At 39.6% G+C, this 24,967-nt stretch overlaps 1 protein-coding gene and 1 pseudogene across 3 annotated transcripts; both read left to right on the forward strand.

Annotated features, from left to right (window-relative positions):
• The first annotated feature begins 10,224 nt into the window (after positions 1–10,224).
• On the forward strand, positions 10,225–13,357 carry LOC126407238 (peroxiredoxin-like 2A; annotated as a pseudogene).
• Positions 13,358–13,472: 115 nt separating this feature from the next.
• On the forward strand, positions 13,473–23,120 carry LOC126407236 (peroxiredoxin-like 2A). Of its 3 annotated transcripts, XM_050071978.1 has the most exons (7): positions 13,498–13,573; positions 17,049–17,303; positions 18,961–19,137; positions 19,937–20,028; positions 20,151–20,291; positions 22,008–22,172; positions 22,260–23,120. In XM_050071978.1, exons 2-7 carry the CDS (start codon positions 17,102–17,104, stop codon positions 22,353–22,355), a joined length of 873 nt encoding a protein of 290 aa, XP_049927935.1. In that variant the 5' UTR covers positions 13,498–13,573; positions 17,049–17,101; the 3' UTR covers positions 22,356–23,120. The 3 variants fall into 3 exon arrangements, with proteins under 3 accessions (XP_049927937.1, XP_049927935.1, XP_049927936.1); XM_050071980.1 differs by lacking the exon at positions 17,049–17,303 and having other exon boundaries at positions 13,473–13,573; XM_050071979.1 differs by lacking the exons at positions 13,498–13,573; positions 17,049–17,303 and adding an exon at positions 16,313–16,439.
• Positions 23,121–24,967: the final 1,847 nt, after the last annotated feature.

Below are 24,967 nucleotides of genomic sequence, written 5' to 3' on the forward strand. Positions count from 1 at the left end.
CAGAGGGATGTCGTATGCTGTAAAGCCCTGTGAGGCAAATTGTGATTTGTGATATTGGGCTTTATAAATAAAATTGATTGATTGATTGAAAGTGATCAGAAAAGAACCAAATCAATGACATGAATGTAAAACATGTAGAGCTGCAACAATTCATTGATTAATCAATTAGTCGGTTGAAAGGCTTTTAAACTGTCACAATTTTTTAATGAATTCATCATTTAAATTCTTTTTTTTTTTCAAACAACAATGCAAAACACTTGATAGATCCAGAATTTGCTGCTTTTCTTAGCCTTGCAATTTAGTAAATTGCAGTGGTGGAAAGTAACTAAGAACATTTAGTCAAATATTGTACTGTACTTGAATTAAGTACGATTTTGAGGTACTTGTACCACACTTAAGTGTCTCCATTTTATAGGGATGCTTTTTTAGTCCATTAGATACTTTTTGCTGCTGCATAAAAAAATGGCTGAAGAGAGATGAACAGATGGAAAACTTCATCTAAAAGACAAAACAGAACATAATTTACAGTTGAGAAAAGGTAACAGATCGCAATATATTCCAACGTAATACAGCATATTGCAACATATATAAAATCGCAATAATATTGTATCGTGACTTAAGTATCGTGATAATATCATATCGTGGATCATCTGGTGATTCCCACCTCTACCATTTTATACTACATACTCATACTCCACTACATTTTTGTGACTCCTATAGTTACTTTGCAGATTAAAATTACACATCAAAAACCTAATGATTAGTTGATAATATACATAATAGTTGTATATTAAACTACCCATCAGTATAAAATTGTTAAATTTTGATTCACTATGAGCAGCTACAACATTAAAATGAAGCTTAGACATTATTGATAATTGGTGTGATAATTGATAATGAAAATAGTTGTTAACTGCAGCCCTAAACATTTGTAAAAAAAATTTTTTTAGGTAAAAGTACAGAAGGACATTAAGAAAAGCTTACTTAATTGTCACAATTAGGGGAGTCTTCCTGCTAAAGATTATATTTTTGGATGGAGGAGGAAGTACCGAGACATTTTACTTAAAGGTCTGGTGTGTAGGATTAAGTGGCATCTACTGGTGATGTTGCTGATGGCAACCAACTGAAAATTTAAATTAGGTTTAAATAAGTAAACATAATAAAATAAACAACAAAACACACTAAGAATAGCAGCAGCACTTGAATGTCAACAACATGTCAGAGACAACAGATCAGCATATGGGTCTCAGGACAAGAGCAGCGAACACATTCTAGCACTCACAAGTTGCCACATAAGAGCTTACACAATGAGCCAGGTGATAGACAACAAAAACAACAACAACAACAAAAAGAAACAAACCTAATTACTGCCCTCCTCATTTTGTAGTGTGTAGGAGAGCTATGGAGGCTGACATCCGTGTCCTAACAGCAAGCAAACATCTGGCTATCACGCCACAGATGCTCTCTGTCCACACCGAATCCATTAAACATGGAGCTCATTAGGTCGTGTAACCAAGCACTATTTCAGGGGTGCAACATTTCGGTATGCCAAATTATTTGCCCTGATCAATTTTGACAAACTCTGAACTTGCTAGCTGCTCTCCACTAACTGCTACAACACTACCTTGGGTATAAACATCATTGTTGCAGCTACCATACTGCATCATACCACCATCTCCACTTTGTAAAGTAAAAGAATCAACAGTGGAAGTACTTATTATTCAGTCTGCTATAGTATTTTATTGCATTATTTTTATTGATGCATGAAGGTGTAATTAGATTTCTAATGTTAGTTGGTTAAGTTGGAGCTCATGTTAACTACTTTATACAGTGCTGGGTTGTTAAATCTTAAGAAATGCATAATATTATATCATTATTATATAAACTAATCAACCAAAGGATAAACGTGTATGAGGTAGGAAGTACAGTATTTCCCTCTGAAACTTGGTGGAGAAGATGTTTAAAGTAGCATAATACATTCAAAATTTGTACCTCAGTAGAGTACTATGTAATTAGTTACTTTCCATCACTGCCTATAATTAAATTTGGAGGAGACAGTCACCTGTTGTCTAAATGCTCTTCTCCATCCAAGTCCCAGCCTGAGGCTCTTGTTTCTATACACGACTGCAGAGAATATCAACCATTTCCTGAGAGAAGATCAAATAATGAAGATGAGTCTCTCAGATATCTCGTGGCCTTTAAGGTGACTCACTGTGCCTGTGTTTCAGCAGAGTATCAGGGACTTGTATAGGACTGTTTGTGCAAGTGATGCTCACAAACACACCGCATGTGCATGCACAAACATACACCTGGAGAAACAATGGGGCTGTAAACGGCACGCAGACACCGACTCTGTACCTTTTCACGTGGTGTACAAGCTCTGCAGACAGCGAGAGGTAAACAAATCTCTCTTTATTGTAGCGTAAACAGTGCAGGGGGACAAATCCCTTTCTCTCCATCTCTCTCTCATCTGGCTCTAATTTCAGCTGGCGTGGAGTCGGCCCCATGAAATGAGAGGAGAATGTTAACTAGCTCTCAGGAGTGAATGAAATACCTCTCTTCCTCACTGCTTTAAGCCTCATTTAAAACAGATTTTACCAGAAAAGCAAAATCACAATCTACATTAACCATAGGGCCAATAGGAAGTAATTGCATGAGCTTTTCACAGTTATTTAGAGAGTTTGAAAAGGAATTTTGGGATATATTTCAGATTACTTGTAAACTACAGTAGGTCTATTTGTACATAAAAACAAGTGGCATATGAATTACTGGCTGAAGTGCAGCACACAGGACATTATAGAACCACACATAATGAGCAGTGAATTAGTTTCTGTGTTGTTAAGAGGAAGGGGTGAAAATGAGAAACAGCTGTGTTAACATAAAAATAAATGCCACCTAAGTGAGTAGCGGGCTGACCTAATCTAACCCGAGGCCTGCAGAATCAAATCAAACCAGGAGAGGCAGGAGCTGCATGCTGAGAGTGGTGTAAACGCTGCTGAGGGGCTAAAACAAAGCACCCATTATTCCTACACCTCCAACATGTAAGACATTTTATCCGAAAAACTAGTCATGCTCAGAACTCTTTTTGGAAAAATTCCCAGACAGCAAACCCCAGATAAACTATTTCATATTGTAGGAAAACTAGTTAGCAGGCAAGCATAGTGAAAATAATTAGGTAAGAGTAATGCATAAACTTTAGAAATAATTAGCCAAGGGGTTAACAAGTGAGTTACCTTGTAAACTACTGAATTAGTTAGGTTAAAGTAATGAATAAACAGTTGAAATAATTAAATATCCTCTCCATTTAAAAGTATGACTATACTGTCGGGATGCAAGATATTGGATTTTTTGCCGATATCCAGTCAAATAACAACTTATTTGGCCGATAACCGATACCAATGTTGATCTATCCACCTTTTCCCCACCTAATTTTTGCGATGATCAAATCCCTTCTGTGATGGATTAACATCATATTATGCATGCATACTCTTATTTTGATGGCCCACCAGCAGATGGAGAAATGAATTAAAATACTTTTCAATGTATATAATATTCATTCACTGTGCAAAAAAAGAAAAAGCATGTTGGCCAATTCTGATAGTTCATTTTAAAGCCAATTTTGGCCGATAACAATGACATGCTGATATTAGCGTGCCACGTTACTACATCTGACTTGTATCTGTGCAAAGTTTCTCACTTAAGAGGTGTTTTCACTTCCCTCTACTGCAGGAGGTGATGCCTGTGGACTTCCCAAAAAATCTGACTTCCACCGTACCCTGGGCAGACTGGTTTAGGTACGTCACTAACACGAAAGCTGACAGCTGTCTAATATACATATACCAGCAAAAAAAACCTGAAAACTCGAGCTCAGAGCAGACTTATTAGTACAGAGAGTGAAAGTTTGCACCAGCATAGTAAAAGTTTTGACGGCAGTCATGTCAACCAGACTGATGCAAACACACTGGAACATCGTAGCAGACATTAATATGTTTCACAACCACTGATGCTGTGTTAGCTACTGTCAGTTAGCCTAGAAGCTAACAAACAACATAAACATATGAAAGAAAGCAGAAAGCAAGAGCGAAACCTAACTCAAGCAGCGTTGGTGGGTAGGGTGGAAGCCAGCTACAGAATTTCTCAATGAGGGAGAAAGAGTAGGCCAAATGTGCTTCTGGACCCCTTTTCTAACAACTTTTTAAAAACTTTTTACATGGAAAAAAACATGGTAAACAAACGACAAATCATAGCAGAGTATATCTATACACTTTAAAAAGTGTCTGGAGGGAAACAATGGCAATAATTAGGTAAAACCCAGACTTGACATTCACCAGCATTTCGGTGTTCTTACAGTGTTGTCTGTCTGCTACCCCTTATGCCGCAAACACCAAGCAGCAGTGAAGTGCGGCCTGTGGCCAGCTACCATGCAATGTCATGCTTTTGGTGGCAAATTGTGGGCAGAGGGCGCCCGCAGCCAAACAGTAAACACAGTCCTTTGACTCCCGTGACATGTTGTGTTCTGGTTTCTGTTTGTAGTCCCAGAAGATACCGAGCAGGTTTGAGCAGCAGGTAAAAAGTCCATGTGGAGAGCAAAAGAGGAGGAATGCATTGGTCCAAATGCAATCATGAAACCCACTGGCTATCCTCTGAAGATGATTTAGCTTTTTATTGGCATTTTTTATTTATCTGCATTCATATGCCGGATGCAAGGATGATATTTTTTTGTTTTGGGTACATTGTTTTTTGAGACATTTTTTGCAGCTGTCAGATGTGCTCCTCCATTTTCTTTTTGCAATGGATCAAGGTTTTGTTAGCATGCATCCTGTGTTATACTTCACATTTCCAGAGGTTACTCTGACTCCACATACTCACAACCTGCTTGACCTTGGCATGTACTATAGAACCTGGACACAGACATCTCTACAAGGAGACGTAGGTCAGAGGTCGGGGACATTTAAATGTGACAAACATGAATAGACATGAGTCAGTCTCACTGCTCAGTGTACGAACTCTGGATGATACACCTGTGTTTATTTTGGCCTGACTACAGCCTGTGTGCCAGGATGAAAACACTCAAGACGCCACACTTGTTTCAAGAGCACACGTGAATGCTATCTGAAAAAGAGAGGGGCTGACTCCTCGCTGAGTTTGTGTGGGTTGCCTCTAAACATTTGTTAATGACTGACCAGGAGAGGCGATTTTTTTTTCTTTTCGACTCTAACAAGATCATTCTGGTTATGTTGAAAGATAACTGCTATCAGAGCTCTGACAACGTGTCAGCATGAAGCATGAAGAGGTTGAATGTGTGTTGGAAAATTAGCAGAAAAATATAACCCAGATAAAACTGTGACCCTTAAAGTGTAACTTATTGACTTCTGCATGAGGAGGAACAGACTTCCAGGGGCTTAGAAGACAAGGTAAAGTCTCTTGAGGTCAAGCCCTATGTGCACTAGTTATCATGCACATGGAGGTCAGTCTGTCAGGACAAACAAACAATGCATTACAGTATAAACAAGGTCGGACCGTATTTTCTACAACTGCAGCTATTAAAGTGTTGAATCATTCTGGAAATCTATTGATAAAATGTACTGTATCTAAGTTAGCTTTCACTCTTTAGCTGTCTTTTTATGGAAGACTTGAATCAAACTCTTCAAATTAATTAAAAGCACTAACAGTGTAAACAACAATAACCGTACTAATGCTAGCCCCTTTCACACAGTCTGATCAAGGGGGGAATGTTGCGTCATTATTCTGCCTTGTTGTTCTGTATAAGACGTACAATTGTGCAATGGGGGGACAAAGCAGGACGGGATGGGTGTGATGTTTTGACATGTTATGTGTGTGGCCCACGTCCAGGAGATAAAAAAAAGTAGCTGATAGCAGTCAGCAGCTAACTCAAAAAAGAAGAACAGCAACTGAAAAATTGGGTAGACAATGAGGTCCAGGAGCTCCTTAACTTCAGAGCAAAAGAGGAGATCAGCTGACATATAACAGGGACAGTAAATGACTGTTATTGCCATGTTATGTCATTGTTATTGTTTACAAAGTGCTGCCGACATGTAAGTTACATGTCACACTAGAGGCTGACACTGATGTGCTACACGTCACGCATCTTTTAGCTCCAAAACGCTGGCATGCTATCTGAAATCACACACTGGGGCGATATTATGCTGCCATTGTTTAGTTCTGTATAAAAAAGCAAAGCTTCTGCAATGACACTGCAGGTTGAGAAAGTGTTATCAGCTGAATTACATATACGTCCCTTTAAAATACTGATTTAGGGCCCATTCTATATAAATTAATCTTCATAGAGAACCAAAACCATGGATAGTCGTTAAAAAAGAAACACAGGTTTATACTGCTGCAAACCACGAATTCAAATAGACAATGTTTCAATTCCGTCTGTCTCTCTCTTGGGGTCAATCGGTGTATTAAAATACATTTTTGGTTTGGACTCAGGGTGCAGGTGTTATTTTTGTTGACAGTTAAGTCATTCCATAAATTAATCAAGGATGCAGTAATAGTAGAGTGAGAGGCCTCGAGTATTCTCTGTGGTGGAAGAACTATTGTCCTTTCCTTAAATAAATGTAGCAATACAGTGAAATAATACCCATTTCAAAATTATGTAGCCTAATTTGCAAAGTGACTTATAACTAAAGTTATCGAATAAATGTAGTTAAGTAAGTACAATATTTCCCTCTGAAATATAGCAAAGTTGGGGAGCAGAAAATGGAAACACTCAGGTACAAGTACCTTAAAGTGTACTTAGGTACAGTACTTGAGTATGTCTACTACTTACAGATATTTAGCGATAAATAATTCACATAATCCCACAGGTAAAGAGAGATTTTCATTTAGATATACTCTTAAATGATGGTTATAGGTCAGTGTGAGTAGGTGGACACACTCTAGATAAAGTTTAGAGTTCAAACCCTCCTGAACCTTCATCCATAGAGTCGCTGGGCCCCTCAGGACATATAGAGCAACATGATAAAAGCCTGGCGACCTTTGTGTTGCTGTAAAGGGGGGTTTCCTGATTGTCGCAAATCTTCACCTTATTGTTTAACAACTAGAGCTGGCCATGCAGCCTACAGACATTTTTAATGACATGCAGCTAAGTTAAACTAAGTGAAGAAACAAACACACACTGTGCATTCATCATTAAAACATGACAAATATGACAGCGTCTCCTCCTGCTGTCTGATTGGCTACATGAGCCATGTGTGACCCCCCTTGTGTTTTCACTTTAAAAGCAGGGGTCAGGGTTTTAGGGTTTCAGAGTCAGTCTGTCTCAAACTTGCCAGAACAGGATGAGATAACTGAACCCTGTCCGCCTCGGGGGCTGTTAACACCTGTTTGTCTTTCCCGGGTTCAAGGACACGCAGTTTGCCTCTGCAGCTCGGCGATTTGAGCATGTCTGGTCACCAGCCAGTTTCATCTGGATGGCAGGAAGTCGGATCTTGCCAGTCATGAACTTGTATTCAAGGGTTGAGAGATTGTGGAGAGTGTATAACTTGTTACATAAGGAATAACATATCAATAAACAGCAGATAATCTACAATGTCTGTCACCAGAGGTCATTTATTGTGTGTTTATGGAGATTTATTTTATCACTGATTTTGTTCTGTGTTTTTACAGACAGCTTAGCTGCCTCTCTGTGTTCATTTTGTGCCCTCTTATTTGTATAAATCTATATGTGTTGTTTGAAAACTTTTTAAAGAATTATCAGGTGGATTTTCAGCCTTATAGGAATATCAATATTACCAATTTTCTTCAAAGTTAACTCAAAACAAAATGATGGTAGTTTGTTTCTGCCATCCAAAAGCAGATCTCTCTTCTCAAACGCACTTAGACAGTAATTACTATCACACTCCCCATCTGTCCCTTACTATTGCCCACTTTGCTCTCTGATTGGCTTCACTTGCACAATAAGAATTTGACATGTCAACCAATGCCTGTGAGCGTGGACACCACACAGGAGGTGGGGTGCAAATCTCCACCTGTGATTGGCTGTTGGTGCTGTACACTCCCCACTAGAGCAGCATTGGTCCAAGGAGAGACTGTTCTGTATTTGTGTGTATGCCTGCATGTGCCTGTGTGTGTGTGTGTGTGTGTGTGTGTGTGTGTGTGTGTGTGATGAGTATACCAACAGCCAAACAGCCTGACCCCCCCGAGACCTCACTTGAACCCTGCGGATGAGGGTTTTGTGTGTCATGATGTGCCAAATGTTCAGACTGACTAGTGTCTATCACAAAATGTTTCATAATCTGATGAATTACGAGCATCGCTTTGTCATTTAATTTGAGGAAAGAAGACTAGTAGCTATCGGTTATGTTTTATAGTAGATGACATGTAATGTAACAACAATAACAAGCATCCAGGCAGACTCTACCATACACACAGCGGAGCATACAGCGGAGCAGAGCAGCCAGAGGGAGAGCAGCAGCTGGGCTCGTGGAGTGTCATCCTATCTCGTCTCTACTCCAGCTCATTTTGGACCCTCAGCACATTCCTCTGTGAAGCTGCCACCAATGACTGAAATATTACCACAATGCCATTCTGGAAATGCACTTTTATCACACACACATTATACAGGAGTGAGACAATGTGCTCACTTCACTTGATCATAGAAAAGTGTAACTAAAAAGCAATACAACTGTGACACGGGGTCAGAGAGGTGATGTTCGTTCCCCTCCTTCACACACACTCCTCTCACCTTCAACCCTTTTTACTACACCGCACTTCGGTGGACTCTGTTTTTCTATCAATGGCTCCTCTTATTAAGCTGCTATCTCTGCTGGCGGTGATTGTAAAGAGAGACAAGATGTTTTCGAAGCTTGACACGATCTATACTATATATGTAAAGAAGATGATCTCTTATTCTGTAATTTGGTATGAGTCAGATGGTGTCCTAGCTAATCATGAATCCATTTTACATTAGATATAGTTACATCAGAAACAGTTTTGATAATTAATTAACCACTTTAGTCATTATTCAACCAAAAATGAAAAAAAATAAACATAAAAATCAGGTCCCAGCCTCTGTCAGGACCTTTCAGTGTCAATGACCATTTACGGACTAGGGTTGCAGGAACATGCTGTTTTCAAGGTATACCGCAGTATGAAAATTGATGGTTATCATAGTGTGTAAGATTTCTTATCTACGGTATTGTAAAAAATACAACTGGACAGAAAATCTCTCCTTTATGTTAGTTATTTTCAAAAGGGAAACTTTTTACACATACTCTTATTTATTTATTTTTTAAAAATGGTTTCAAGTTTTAATTATGGTAATCTTCACTCCTTTGAGGGTCACTGTAACTGATAATAATAATACTACTGTAATGCTGTGATACTGTGACACCGCGATATTTTCTGAGACAGTTATCTCACTACTGAAAGTCTCGTACCCTTGCAACCCTAATCCGAACTTGTAAACAAACACAGGTAAATACCTCTATACAAGGAGAGACAGAAAAAATATTAATAGTGATAATAAAAATCAAGGACAAAAAAATAAATAAATAAGATTAAGTAATAATAATAATAAATAGAAATAAAAATAAATAAATAAATACAGCCTTTGTGGGGATTTAATGTTGAACTTCATCATGCATGATAGTAAATTGAACATCTTTGGGTTTGATGACTGGATAAAACAAGCAATTAGAAGACATCAGAATCTTGGGCCCTGAAATGTCAAATGGTCATTTTTTTCCCTCTTTTTTAACTATTCATAGACAAAAATTATTAACTGACTGAGAAAATAATTCTCAAATTGATTAAAATACCTGCCTGCATTGAGCCACTTGTGCAGCTCTGTAATGCCACTAACCTCCAGCAGGGGTTGGTCTTGCTCTGAGCCATGACAGCTGCTGTGTAACCTCAGGACCTCTGCAGCTACTTCGGGACTGACCCGGCCTGACCTGAAGAGATTATAAATAAAATCAAATTTTACAAAGACATCTTTATGCTCTCCACTGACACATGTATAGATCAGCTGTTTATTAATTCAACTAAAAAGATCTGGAGACTTTGAGGTTGAATATATTAGTATCATTCTCAAATACTGAATCACAGAGGCTATTTATTGTATTTATGGACGTTAAACACTTGTAATGCTGTAACACTGCTCTTTGATATGAGCTCCACTCTGCACCACGCTCGACCTGGTACTGAGGATTCAGCTCAACGTGATGCACAGAGGAATTCCTATCATGTTACGTTCACAAAGGCAAAGCTTTTACTGTGATTGGACTGAGTTTAAACGGCTTAAGGGACTGGTTGCAAACATCAGATTCCTCCACACTAGCAGAGAGGCACAGTCTGGTGAGTATCACTTGTTTACATTTTTGGTTGATATATTGACAAATGTTAAGATAAAATTTAAGCCATTAAAGATATGATGTTTCATCGTACTGGTTTTACTTTGAATAATATGTGGAATTCATGCGTGTTGTTAATCCAATCAAATGCTGACCGAGTGTCAAGCGATCGCATGGAACAGTGCATTCCTGCTTTCTGAACAATAACATCACATTTCTACACAGTGTTTCTTATTTGCTTCTAATATTTGGGGTTATTGAGACACCTAATACAAATAATTAGATAAAGAAATTAACAAATCATGCATTAGTGCACCTGTTTAGCTGTATAAGGATACAGATAACCATGCTAAAGTGATCTGACTGATAAGGTAAAAAACATTTTAATCTTGTTAAAAGTTCCTGAATCAGCAGCATATTTAAAATTTTATCTTTACATGTGTTCTCTGTAGGTGTCCAGCGGAGTGTGTTTGGGGTCATGGTGAGCGTGACCACGGTCCTAAAGGCGTTGAGCCTGTTTGTTGCAGAACTCATCAGCTCTGTCACAGACTGGTTCCAGACCAAACCAGCATGGGCCAACCTCGAAGTGCTGGAGGAAACAGAATTGAAGACCACTGGAGGCGGTGAGTCCAAAAACATACACAAGCAGAATCTACAAACTTGCATACATGCTGCACTTGTAGTAGATTTTTAGCCTGAAATTCCCTCGTTGTGTTACAATTCTTCCATCGCAGCTCAACAAGGAAGAACTAACCGGGGAAACCAAAAAGGAGGGAATTTTGTACTAGAATGACTGTGACAACTTGATTGGACGAACTTGTTTTAAAGTGGAAATAGACAAGAGTTTTGCTTTAACTTATTATCATGAGGTAAATGTTGATTGCAGAATGTAAAAACTATGGAATAATTACACCATCGGCATTTAGACTGATGTCGTAGGCCACCCCCTCTGTTAAACGATGGTCGTTCCAGCTTGACGTAGATGGCTTCTTTTACTCCTCTCTCAAACCATCTGTTTTCCCTGGCCAAGACGTGCACATTGCTGTCCTCAAAGGAGTGCCCCTTTCCTTTAGATGCAAGTGGACAGCTGAATCTTGACCTAAGGACAGCAATGTGCACATCTAGGCCAGGGAAGAAAGATAGTTTGAAAGAGGAGGAAAAGAAGCCATCTACGTCAAGCTGGAACAATCATTGTTAAACAGAGGCGGTGGCCTCTTACACCACTTATCACCCACCTACAATGCAGTCTTGGGATCCCTTCCCAGATGACTTCACACTCATTCACCCCTGGTCCCACCTGACCCTAACGACTCACATGGTGGCCAGGAGGGTCAACAACTCACATGTGACCTCTACAACACTGCAAGAGTTCACACCCACACAGGGTTTAAGGCCTGCAACTCCGAAACAGTCATTTAGAATTGAAGAAGCTTCTTGGATGAGAGGTGTAACGTCTTCAAGAAACGCAAGCAAGCCCAGTTACCCACGATATAGCACTTCTGACTACTTGGAGACACTGTCTGCCTCCACTTTAATCCCCTGACCTCTAATTAGGTTAGACTGACACAACCCCGGTTGTCTTTACAAATAAAACTAATGAACACTTTACAGGAGGGCTAACGCAACACTAGTCAGAATACATCTTTCTGTGTCTGACACTAAGTATGACAGCAGGACACAACTCACATCCACAAACTCTTAGCTGGCCAAAACAGTGGCTGTATCGCTCATGAGGGTCAAGACAATCAATGGAGTTCTTCAATTATCACTTGTTTTCACATATTGTCTCTTTCAGTCCATGAGCGACACAGGGCCAAAACTCTGTGGGAGAAGACTGGAGCTGTGGTCATGGTCGTACGGCGACCTGGATGATTATTGTGCAGAGAGGTATGAAATCACAGAGCTGTATGTGTAATCAGTGACAAGAACTCCTTAGTCACCTAACAGGTTAACTTTCATCCATGCTATTTGTCTTTGTCCTTCCTTCTCAAGGAGGCTGCTGAGCTGTCCTCTCTGAAGTCCCAGCTGCAGGACCTTGAAGTCCCTCTGTTTGCCGTGGTCAAAGAAAACCTTGGCAAGGAGCTGGACTGCTTCAAGAAGTACTTCACTGGGAAGGTCTACGTGGATCAAAAGGTGTGCACTTTACATTTTACACATGGCTTTGAGATATTATGCAACACATTAAGGGTTACATAAGTTAAGACACTAAGCTGCTTTTGCATTTTTCTCAGAGAAACTTCTACGGCCCTCAGCAGAGGTGGATGTTTCTCTCCATGTTTCTGCGTGTTGGCGTGTGGAGGAGCTTTTGGCGGGCCTACAGGCGGGGTTTCAGGGGAAACCTCAAAGGTGAAGGACTTGTCCTGGGTGGAGTCTTTGTCATCGGGCCTGGAGATCAGGTAGGCAGTAAATTACATAACAAATATTTTCTGACAAGTGTAACTGGATGTTTTAATGGATTATGGTTGTGTTTTTCTTCGCCCCCAGGGTATACTACTGGAGCACCGAGAGAAGGAGTTTGGGGATAAAGTGAACATGCTGGCAGTGCTCAGAACAGCTCGGATAATGCAAGACAACATGGCAAGATAGACCTCACACATGTGAATGAATGGACTGTTTGTTGGAGAGGAGTTACATAATATGGTTGCAGCATGTTTCCATGTGCATGTCTGTATTCTATAATCCAGTTTTCTCTACATCACAACATGCTGTGCTCTACTGCTACTACATTTCTTAATGTAATGCCTGTCTGGATGCATTCACCTTTGGCTGATGTGCAGTGTCACAACTCTGTGGTTAAATGTGCCACTTTAACTGTTCACTAACCCACTGTCAGTTCTGGTCTTGGCTGTGTGATGGTGTTTTGTGTGTTTTAATGAAGATTTGTTTCTAAACTTAATCTAAGGGAACAGCTCTGATGCTAACACACAAATCCAGCACTTTAAACATGACTGTTTTGGCCTGACAGAGGGGAGACTGAACTGTTGGAGTGATTTAACACATTTTATGTTTGTCATGTAATAAACTACTTAACAAGTCATGCTCACAGAAAGGTTATCTACATATTTACCTGTCCGTGTATCTTGTTTTGCCGTGTTTCGCTCCTCAGAAACCTTTATGTCAAAGTTCACATCTTATCAGCCAGCCATCTTGCTCGATTAGTTTTCCTGCTCTCTGGATCGTTTAGTGCGCCTGCGCTAGAATTTTGCTTGAAAAACGCTCGATTACAGCTGCCTGTCGCTTCATTGAAAGAGGTGAGTGTTTCTATTTCACTAAACTGCGCCGTGAATTTATTATCACAGTGTCAGCTTCTGAACAGGTGCTTCATGAATTAGCTCCAGGCTCAGACTCAATGAACCAAAGACTTAACCGTTAGCTTAGCTGCCTGCTAATGTATCGACCGTTTGCCACGACGCAGTTGTCACTGTCTCCATGCAACAGCAACTTTGTAGGGCACTGAAAGTATGTAAGCATTATGTAACCGTCATCACCGTAACGTCTTAAAAATGCTGAAATAACATAGTAAAATAGTCATTTTCGCTTGCAATTTTAAATGTAGTCTATAGAGCCACCAGGTAATGTCTCTGGGCACACATTGTAGTATGAAGGTCATTATCTGTGTTATTTGCCGTCTTCCTGCGTACTAGAAATGCGGTCAGAGGTTTGACCTCATCTTTACATGCAGGCTTGTGTCAGTACTGAAAGAAGTGTTCAGATCCTTTACTTAAATTAAAAGTAGCAAAGTAAATAAAAGATGTCAAGAATCAAGTAAAAATCCTGTTTTTAGTAACTGTGTTATTTTTTTTTTATGTATGATAAATAATATTAAGCCAGAACAGAGAGGGAATAGGATATCAGACTACTACATACAGCTGCTGGACTGATAATGAAAATAACAGTCCATTACTTAATGAAAGTTACAAATAGAGATATGTATGTTGGACAGTATTTATTAAGCTTGTTTAAAAAAAGGCAGCTTTGTTCAGCTTTTGATGAACATAAAGTAAAGCAAGAACTAGATCAGGACTGATGCTGAATTATTTTAAGGGACTGTACTTCACTTATCATAGCAGAGGGGTGGCTGAGGTGTAACACTTTAATTTTTTAATATCTTAACTCTCCCGGAGCTACAAATATTTTTCCTTGAGCCTCCCTGAGTGACTGGGGGAAAATGCATGACCCTCGCTCCACCATAAATAACATATTTACAGTTTCTGGTTATGATAAATGGTGTGATACAGAACAAATTCCTTTGAAACCCACTTGCACTATTTGGGTTTCTGCAGGTATTGAAAATAAATACAAATGCGACCATTTAAGGTTGAATTTCCCTCCCCTAAGGCAAATCAAAAAACGTAACTCCCTCCCCAGTGCTTAAAAAATTATTTTAAGTGTCTCCCCCTGCTTTGCACCACTTCCTCCCCTCTCATAAATAATGAACAGTCCCTAAATTCCATATTCCTTCAGGAAAAATGAATATTGGCAATTTGGTTTATAATTTCTAGTAAAAAAAAAAAAAAAAAGTTTCCACAAGTAAATAAAGAATTATCTACAGTGAAAGTAAAGTTAATTATGCAGATACTATATTACTGAATTATTGTAATAGCTGCATGACCATATTTTGATATTGTTTTAACCATTTCTTAAAACTGTTGAGCAGGGAGAAAATCAAATATCACAATATTATTTAGAGAATACCTTGATATTGATATTGCAACGTTATTCATTCATTCATTCATTCATCTTCCAACCGCTTCATCCTCTTGACGGTCACTGGAGCCTATCCCAGCTGACATCGGGCGAGAGGCAGGGTACATCCTGGACAGGTCGCCAGACTATCGCAGGGCTGACACATAGAGACAAACAACCATTCACACTCACATTCACACCTACGGACAATTTAGAGTCATCAATTAACCTAGTCCCCAATCTGCATGTCTTTGGACTGTGGGAGGAAGCCGGAGTGCCCGGAGAGAACCCACGCTGACACGGGGAGAACATGCAAACTCCACACAGAAGGGCTCCCACATCCGGGATTGAACCGGCAACCCTCTTGCTGTGAGGCGACAGTGCTAATCACCACACCACCGTGCCGCCCTGCAACGTTATTGTAGGGCTGAATACTAGTGCTTTCACAAAATATTTACAAGTGAAATAGTTGTCAGTAATAAGATAAGATAAGATACACCTTTATTGATCCCACAATTGAGAAATTCCAGTGTTACAGCAGTCAAGGGGAAAGAGTCAGATTAAAGATTTCAAAATTTAAACTTAAAAATGTAAAACTTAAAAACTAGGCATGCAAAATAAAGTACAAAAAATTACAAGAAACTGCGCTAAATAACAATAATAATAATAATGATAATGAGAAGTGGATAATAATGAGCAGTGAATAAAAATGCATAAATAATGAATAAGTTGGTAAAGGCCAATACTAGAACAGAACAGTCTGACCAGAAAACTAAATCACTTCAACGTGTTGCAGCCATTAAAACCAGGAGAAGAATACCCTTACAATATGACCATATCCAAAATCTAAGACAATATCTGGTTTTATATAACCATACAGATAAAATATCAATGTTTTGCCCTGCTGTACTGTTGGGTAGCTAAATCTATGACAAATCATCATGTTATAGTTGATCATGTATGAAAAATCTGAATCCTCAAGGTAACTACTAACTATAGCTGTTAAAGAAGTGTAATGATTATAATATTTTATTTAATATTAATGGAGAAATAGTACTTAAGTACCGAATTATGTTAAAGTACTTTCCACAGCTAGCCAAGCCGCTGTGTGAGCATTCGTCCTTGAATCATCTAGGTATTTCATTAATATACTACAACTCATTACGTCACGTTTGGCAGTGCCACCAGTGTCGACAGCTCCTTTCACTGCTTGCTCTGCAGATGCATTCAAGGAATCTAGACTCTTCCTTGTGTTGCAGGCGTGGACGTCTGTCTCTATTGGCTGCTGCTGCTATCACATTTCTCAGCCTTTCTTCCTCCTTGTCATAATGTGTCTGAACACAAGTCCACATGGGTGATTTAGGGTTTGAAACTGGATGAGTTAAATCTCGGGAGAATAAGAATTTCTTCACATTTCGGAAATGGAGACAAGTTAGTATATGACATTATTACTTTTCAGCTGATTATAGACAAAAGATAGATAAGTGCCTTCTTAAACTTGAATTAATTTCTTGTGTAATAGCTGCAAGAAGGAGCATTTTTAATTCTCGGTGCATGAATTTCTCTGTGAAGCATATTGTGAAATAACTCCTGTTATCGTGTTTTAACTGTAATCTATGTGTTGATGTGTAACCACACGTTTACACATCAACTTTCGGTGCATGGATAGGAAGTTTGTTTGCAAATGCAGAACTGAAATACCCCAGTAAGATTATCAAGACGAGTCACATATTTTCAACTTCATGGTTTTATTGTGTTTTCATTTCGACATTGCCCATTCTGCAGGGTGGGTTGTAAATTCATATTTAAGGCAGAGATAAAACTTGGCCAACTGGTTTAATGGTAGGTATAAAGTTTTATCTGGCTAGTCTGATTATGAAAAGAGATGCCATGTTTTTCTCTCTCAATCTGTGAATCAAATGCAGCCTCCTTGAAAGCAGTGCTTGCAGTGGAGGTGGATTGTACTGTCTTTGAAACGGACTGTGATATGGCACAAGTTGTTTAACTTTCTTAGAAAAGACTTGTGTTTCTTTCTTTCAGTGAGATCTTGAGGGTGTTTGTAGTCAGAAGGTCAGACTTTTTCCACGATCCCGATGCTGGCTCTGTCCAGGTGTCCGACAGCTTTGAGCTGGAGACTATCACTGCGCTGCTCTGCCCTCCCTCTGGGGAGCGCTACCATGAGCAGCCAGCCCTCCACCGCAGCCAGGCCCCAGTTTCTAAGAACCCAGACTGCTCAGTTTCACCAAAGTAAAGCCAAAGCCAGTCCTGTCCCTGACCCAAACAAGCCCTCCTCAGGCAAGAACACATTGACTGCTTACATAGCTGTTCCCTACTATAACCCAAACTTCAAGCGTGTTGTAGAAACAGTGTTACAGCCGTGACCTGTGTGCAGTGTTTCCCTGCTTTCTAACGTGTGCTGAAGTGACTCTTGACTTTCATGACACTGAGGTGTGTCATGAAAGTAGACAAAATAAAATAGTAATTGTTTGATATAATGATTTTATCTTTTCACGCACTGTAAAATGTTTTGATAAGAGTTAGAATTCTTTTTTTTTTTACAGATTTGTTTATTCAAAAAAAAAAATCCTGTACAGCATTGCTCATAGTAGAGTACAGTACAAATATCTTTTTTCTTTTTTATAACCCAGAGTTAGAATTCTAAAGTTTGTGCTTTTAAGATTATCTCAGGACTGGAGTTTCAATCACTGTTGCTAAATGTATAATTTCACTAACTGAGAAAAAAATGTGCATTTCACTAGAGCTGAAATGATTAATTTATTTTTAACAATTAATTGACATATTGATTGACAGAAAATTGATTAATATTTCACCCTATTTTTAAGCAAGAATGCCAAAAATCCACAGCTTCTGCCTCTCACTTCTAACTTGATGTACTTTTGATGTACAGGCTTTAGTGTAACTGTTAAATTAAAAAAGACATTTGGTCTTTGGAATTTTTTTTAGACAGAACAATCAATCCAAAAAACAAATGGCAGATTAACTGATAATAAAATGAACTGTTAGTTGCAGCCCTTCATTACACTTCAAAAAGAAACTCCTAAAGAAAAAAATAATGAAAAGTAAATTCATAAATGGAAAAAATATGGAGCGCCCACTAGCTCAGTGGGTAGAGTGGCCGACCCATGTATAAAGGCAGCGTCCTTGCCACAGCGGCTGCAGGTTCAATTCCAACGTGTGGCCCTTTGCTGCATGTTGCATGCCTCTCTCTCTCTCTCCCTCCCCCTTTCAGGCTTAAACACTCCTATCAAGTAAAGGCAGAAGACAAAAAAATCTTAAAAGAAAAAAAAAAAATCAAGTACAAGTGAAAGTACAACGAACTATTCAAACTAAAAGGGGTGTAATGGTTCTGAAATGGCCGAAACTGCAGCTGCTTGTGTTGAGGTCTCTGTAAATGTTTACATTTTTTCAAATCAAAGAAAAAAAATGTTTCTGCATTCAAACCAAAGCTACATACTGCACCAAACTGTAAATTATGTGTCCCGTTACACCCAAAACACCAGCTGCAGTCAGAAATAGCATCTACAAACTGGTTATCTCATCATGCTGAGCAGCCTCCTGTCTCCGTAGTAAGTATGTGAGCTATTTAATCTCATGGATGAGCTGTAGATGAGAGTAAACTGAGAAGAGTCTGTGCTGGTAAAATGCACCACACACAGACTGATATTAACTCTAGGCTCAAGCAAGACAGAACCTACAAGCTGGGTCTTGTTGGTGTCTCAGCCTCAGGAAGGTCTGAGGTTTTCTTGTGTAAGAGATAAAACAATTAGAAAAGTGCAAATACTGCACATCTCATGGCCCAGCTAAAAGAGGCAGTGTGAAAGAAACCTTTCAAAACTTTACTGTCAAAGCAAAGAATGTTTGTTTGTCGTTATGTTCGTGTCAAACTTGTGACACATTTCTCTCCTCATGTTGCTGCATGTCTGTGCTGTAGTATTGTCCACGCTGGACGGGGAGCTGTTGGGGATGGGGATGTGGTCGTTGGGTCTGGGTGCTGTAGGAGCTGCACTTGCTGGGATCTTCCTTGCCAACACTGATCTGTGTCTGCCTAAAGTTGACCAGGCATCAATGCAACACCTTGAAGAGGCCGACCTGCGCTCCACAATAGAGGGTAGGTAGGTTTTCTGATTGGCTGTTTTATAATCTCAACACCGGCTGTCGTTAAACCCATTAGGAGGAGACTTAACATAACATCAGCACAATCAGCTGTTTGCAGTTTTCTTTACTGTTGCATGTTTGTATGTATTGTACATGCACTGAATGAGGTTTTGTGTGGCATTTAAGGCAAAGCTGCTTTCTCAAATCTGCTGGTATTACAGATTAGATCACTGTAAGGGTCTTTGTCGTAAGCTGAAGGTTCAGTTACTGTGCTATTTTTAATACATATAGATGTTCCATTTGATCATGAACATTTAGCCTTTTCTCCATTTGAAGGCTGCATATTTTATCTTCCACACTGGAGGGATGGCGTTTATTTGTAGATCAACAAGGAAGTTAGTATCGCCCAATGAGATTTTCCCATCAGCAGCCTCTGTAGACTTATTTAGCCACTTGTTAGCAACAGCATTTTTAAGACATATACTGTAGAAGCTTCATAATGTGGGTACATGGGGTATTTACTGGCACATTTTATGTCATAGACAAAACCTGGAAATCTCTTAATCTTGTGTTAACCACAGACCTTATTCTAGGCATCTAATCAAAGTTCAATCAAAAATAAACATTGACTTCAAGACGAGGGAACCAAAGTGCAAAAATCCTAACTCATTTCCAGGTGTTAGGACTCCTGCAGCACTCTACAGCTTTACTGAATGATTGCAGTAGTAAAACCCACGCCATGCTTGTGTTTTCTTTATCAGAGACATGTCAGATTGGAGCCTTTTGACAGTGTCTTCTTGTTTTGTCTGCAGATGACAACGTCATTAAAGCAAAGAGCCTATGGGAAACGAACGGGGCTGTGATCATGGCCGTGCGGCGACCTGGATGATTTTTGTGCAGAGAGGTGATGCTAAAAGTTTCTGAATGACAGAGTACAAGATGTTACTTACAACTCAGAGTTTAAGTGTATACAGTGTACATGAGTAATATGTCCCCTAATGGTATACTTTCTCTGTCTCTCTGTAGGAGGCCTCTGAGCTGTCCTCTCTGAAGCCCCAGCTTGAAGAGCTCGGGGTCCCTCTGGTCGCCGTGGTGAAGGAGAACGTCGGCACAGAGATCCAGGACTTCAGACCACACTTCGCTGGGGACATCTATGTAGATGAACAGGTTAGCAGTGGTCAACAACAACAGATCTTCCACAGTCACTGTAACTACATTACAAAATTAAAACGGCCCCCAGCAGCACACTCTGATAATGACAACCTGCCCCAACCTGTTTCTCTACATTTTTCTTAGTGTTCTATAAATGAAACTGAAATTATTCACATTAGCTTAGGCTCAGCTGTTAAACTATTAAATCATTATCAAAATTGTCACTATTTAATTTCTGTTTATTGAAGTGTTTCATCTTTTGTGAGGTTACCAGTTGTGGATCTGTGTGGTCCATTATTGGAATGAATATGGCCACTGGAGTCTTGGTTAACTAAGCAACCCTCATACATTTTTAATGATCCTTGAATGGGGAATAAGAGACACACTGAATTAATCCCTGAGTGGAAATTCTGTTGTTTTTTTTTTTACTCTGTTGTCATATACACACAGGCCCAAAATACACACACATGCACAAACAGGACCTTTACATGCATTAAATGGAGGGATGTCAGAGTGAGAGGGCTGCCTTGGACAGGTGCCCCCAAGCAGTTGGGGATTTGGTGGCTTGCTCAAGGGCACCTCGGCATTGCCAAGGGGGTGAATTGGCATCTCTCCAGCTACCAGTCCATGCTCCATATTGGGTCCGTATAAGCACTTGAGCTGGTGACCCTTGTTTCCCAAGCTAAGTCCCCATGGACTGAGCTACTGCCGCCCCCAATAGGTTAAATGCTTCACCCTCCACATGATTATTTGTATATCAGACACCTGCCCCGTGTTATGTTGAATTTGTGGAGGAAATGCCTCGAAAGTGAACAAAGAATCCAAAAAAGGTGAACTTTCTTGATGAACTAGATGAATTAGAGTGAATGGAGGCCGAGTTTAACAACAGCAAAACTATTTGGAAGAGTCTGTTTACAAACTCTCACATAACTTGTGCAGCATATCCAAGTCATATTTATCCAGTTATAATCACTTCACTAAAACCTTACTATGTAAAACACTTCTGCTTAAAAAGTCTCTTGTACAGACAAACAGTGTGTCTGTGCTCATTCAAAACCACATGCCCTGTGCACAGCGCTGTCAGTCCTCATAACTTGGGGCAGGTGATGGCAGGAAACCTCAGACTGATGGTAGATAAGCAGATAAACTGCACAGAAGAGGGCTGAATTGCTTCTTCTTTTAATTTAGTCTTCATTTGAAATGTTACAAACAACGTGTTTCGCCCATGGCTTCATCAAGTTCTGTGCCTGGGCTGTTTCTGCGGAAGTGTGTAAAACGTGAGGTTTTAGCAAAGATGCATGTGTTTAGCAAGTAATAAGCATAAAACTGGAAAAACAAGACTTGGATTATACTGCATGAGTGTGTGAGAGTTTGTAAACAGATGATTTGAAACAGTTTTGCTGTTGGTGAACATGGAGTGTTGTTTCTCTAATTCATCAAGAATTTTCTCAGTTTCTGGATTCTTTGTTTACTGGAGAGCCATGCAAGAAAAAAGAAATTTTCTTCATTAGTTCAATGTAACATGGGATGAGTAATTTACATACACAATTAAAATGAGATACATATCTTGAGAACTAGATTATAAGTGATCCTCCTGTTTCATCTGCTGCTTGAGAGATGACAAATGAGGTGATAGAGCAACTTAAAAGAATCATAATGTGAGATGATAAAGCACGAGGACAGTTCATCTCTTATGACCAGGCTGACTAAAACTAAACCGTGTGATTGTAGAAACACTTCTACGGCCCGCTGCAGAGGAAGATGGGGGGTCTGGGGTTCTTTCGTCTCGGGGTGTGGCAGAACTTCATCCGAGCCTGGAGGTCCGGTTATCAGGGCAACATGAACGGCGAGGGCTTCATCCTGGGAGGGGTGTTTGTCATCGGAGCAGGAGATCAGGTAAGCAAACAAACTGGACAATGTGAGGATCACTTGGCTCAATAGAGCTTCATAAAACTGTATTTTAACTGCGTGTTGTGATTGCAGGGGATTTTCCTGGAACACCGTGAGAAGGAGTTTGGCAATAAAGTGAAGATTGCAGATGTTTTAGAGGCTGTTAAGAAAATTGTGCCAGTGAAATAAATGTTTTTTATTCCTAACAAATGGCATTAGACAAAGGTACACTGTAATTAGATCAAAACTAGAACTAAGAATGTGCATTTTTAACTTGAGTCAGTCCATCACTGAAATACTGATATTATAATGACATCCAAGTCTGTGTGTATTAATATCACAATATACCTCTGTCTTTTGCACGTTAATTTATAGTGGGTTGTCAAAGTGGAGCTGAGCCAATATTATTACAGGATTTGACACTGATTATTCCTTTTTACCTCTGCAGACACCTGGAAGCTATTGTTTTTTTAAGACGGGTATTAAAAACAGATAGTAAGGGACTCAAGGCAGTATTTCCAATCAGGTACATCAGCCATTAAATTTACATTTGAAATCTGCCTTTTAAAAAAACACATACGTCCATCTAAAAGCTGCATTACACACTTGATTAATTATTCTATTAGCAGTCTGTTAGAGGTACATTTGTAGTAACGTTCCTCTGTGTTGTCTTTGTTTGCTTCTCCTGGTCAGGCACATGAACGGGCCTCCAACATGGCAAACGTGTGTCTGCAGTCTGTGTGTGTGATAATGACGACTTGACTCCAAACTCAACATTGAGACGGGCAGGTTTGATGCTCAAACACATGCAGGCTCAGCCATTGTCGCCATGTTGAGGAGTGTTAGTGCTGCCTGAAGCATGTGTGTGTATGACAGAATGTGTGTACCTGTACATGTGAATAATAGCTTGAGAAAATAAAATTAATAATAAATAAAGAAGACCTTATCACCATATGTTCACTGTGCTGTGTGTTTGATTTTTTAAAGATTTAATTTGTGTATTGGGACGACATTTTACAGTTACATAGGTGTTGATAGATTCTACCAACTCTCCCGGATGTCTTTTTATTTCTGGCACAACTTTGTCACATAAACAAACCACTGAAAATTCTCCATTCTGATTGGCCTAGTAAGCAGACCATATAACCAGAAGATGAATATATCCATGTTCTACAGCTGAAAACTGAACACTGTTGAAAGCTCAGGATGGGTCCATACACGTTGTTAAAAAAATCAGCTGTTATCACATTTAAATCACTAATCCTGTGCAGTATTTTATCCGAAACATATGTAACAGTTCAGATGACATTATCAGTTTAATCTTAGTTTTATCAGATTGCCTCATACTTCCCTGGTTGTTAACCAACCTTATCAGACCAGAACTGTTTCTCTCTACAACAGTGTTCACTTGTTAAAGTTTATTCTCTGACCTTTACTCAAGAGCAGAATGACAATATTATATTTAAAGGTCCAGTGTGTAGGAATTAAAGGGCATCTATCATCAGAAATGTTTATGATATTCATAGCTGTTTTTTTTTTAAGTGTATAATCATCTGAAAATAAGAATCGTTATATTTTCATTAACTTGAATGAGCTGTTTATATCTACACACGGAGCAGGTTATGAATTTGAGTTTCTCAGTATAGCAAAGGCATGACCTGTCCTACTTATGTATGATTGACAAGTACTCATTGCCTTCGTTGGTTAGGTTGAGGCAAGAGGAGTGAGACTGGTTGAGGTTAGGGTAAAAAGTCAGGGTAAGCCATTCAGAGACAGAGGAAGGTAAAGTAGGTTGGGTCATGCCTTTGATATCCTAGGAAATGCAGATTCACGAGTGGGTCCTCTTCAAGGCAATACATTAAAGGCTGGGACACACTCTTTAACCCCATGGGAGCTATGGGGTATGACACATGGGCGATGTAAGTGGAGCCACCATGTTGGAGGGTTACAGCAGACGTCGCTAGAAATAAAGGGACGGTAACAGCTCAGATGCTCAGTAGCTGTGCTCGGCTTGACAGAACTTTGAGGTACACTCATTTACATGGCTAATGATATTCAATGGTATGTTTGCATATAGAAAGCATTGGTTTATGATCTTTATTACAGACTTTTTAAACAAATTACAGGGTTGAAATTCTCACCCATGTCTTTATTTTTCGTACAAAACTATTCCAACCCAAGGCTGACTGTGGACACCTCTGCAAGTGTGTTGTACCCCACTGGTATGACTTCTCCTCTTTTTAACCTCCTTGGTCCTCTTCTACAGAGGCCATTCACGTTTTCGTGTCAGCCATCATAGATCTCGTACATGTATTGCACATGTGAGAAACTTTAGATTTAAACCACACCGCTAGATGCCTGTTAATCCTACGCACTAGACCTTTAAAGAATATTTGGAAGACTCCAGGTGACTTTTTTTATGCTGATCTGACAGAGCAGAGGAGTCTGGAGAGAGACAGAGAGGAGGCGTGTGCTTTGCGGGGAATACAGTCCGGTGTGTTGGTGGGAATGTGAGGTGCTGTCCCGTTCCTGCTGTGGATCACTGCTGTATGCCATGCAGAGTAGAGTTGCTGCCCATGTTTAGGCGAGGCAATTATACTGCTGTCGGGAACAGTTAAATCATTCCACAGACCAGAAACCATGGATTCCCAGAACCATCCGGAAATGTGGACAATTATAAAGCAGCAGCAAAAATGTAAGATGATGGAAGAAAAAAAAAAGGAGATGTCTAATTCCATGTGACAAACGACTGACTCATTTACAATATACAATGTTTAATAATGTCAAATGAAGCAGACAGG

The sequence above is a fragment of the Epinephelus moara genome, chromosome 19 (assembly GCF_006386435.1).
Source record: "Epinephelus moara isolate mb chromosome 19, YSFRI_EMoa_1.0, whole genome shotgun sequence".
Lineage (NCBI taxonomy): Eukaryota > Metazoa > Chordata > Actinopteri > Perciformes > Serranidae > Epinephelus > Epinephelus moara.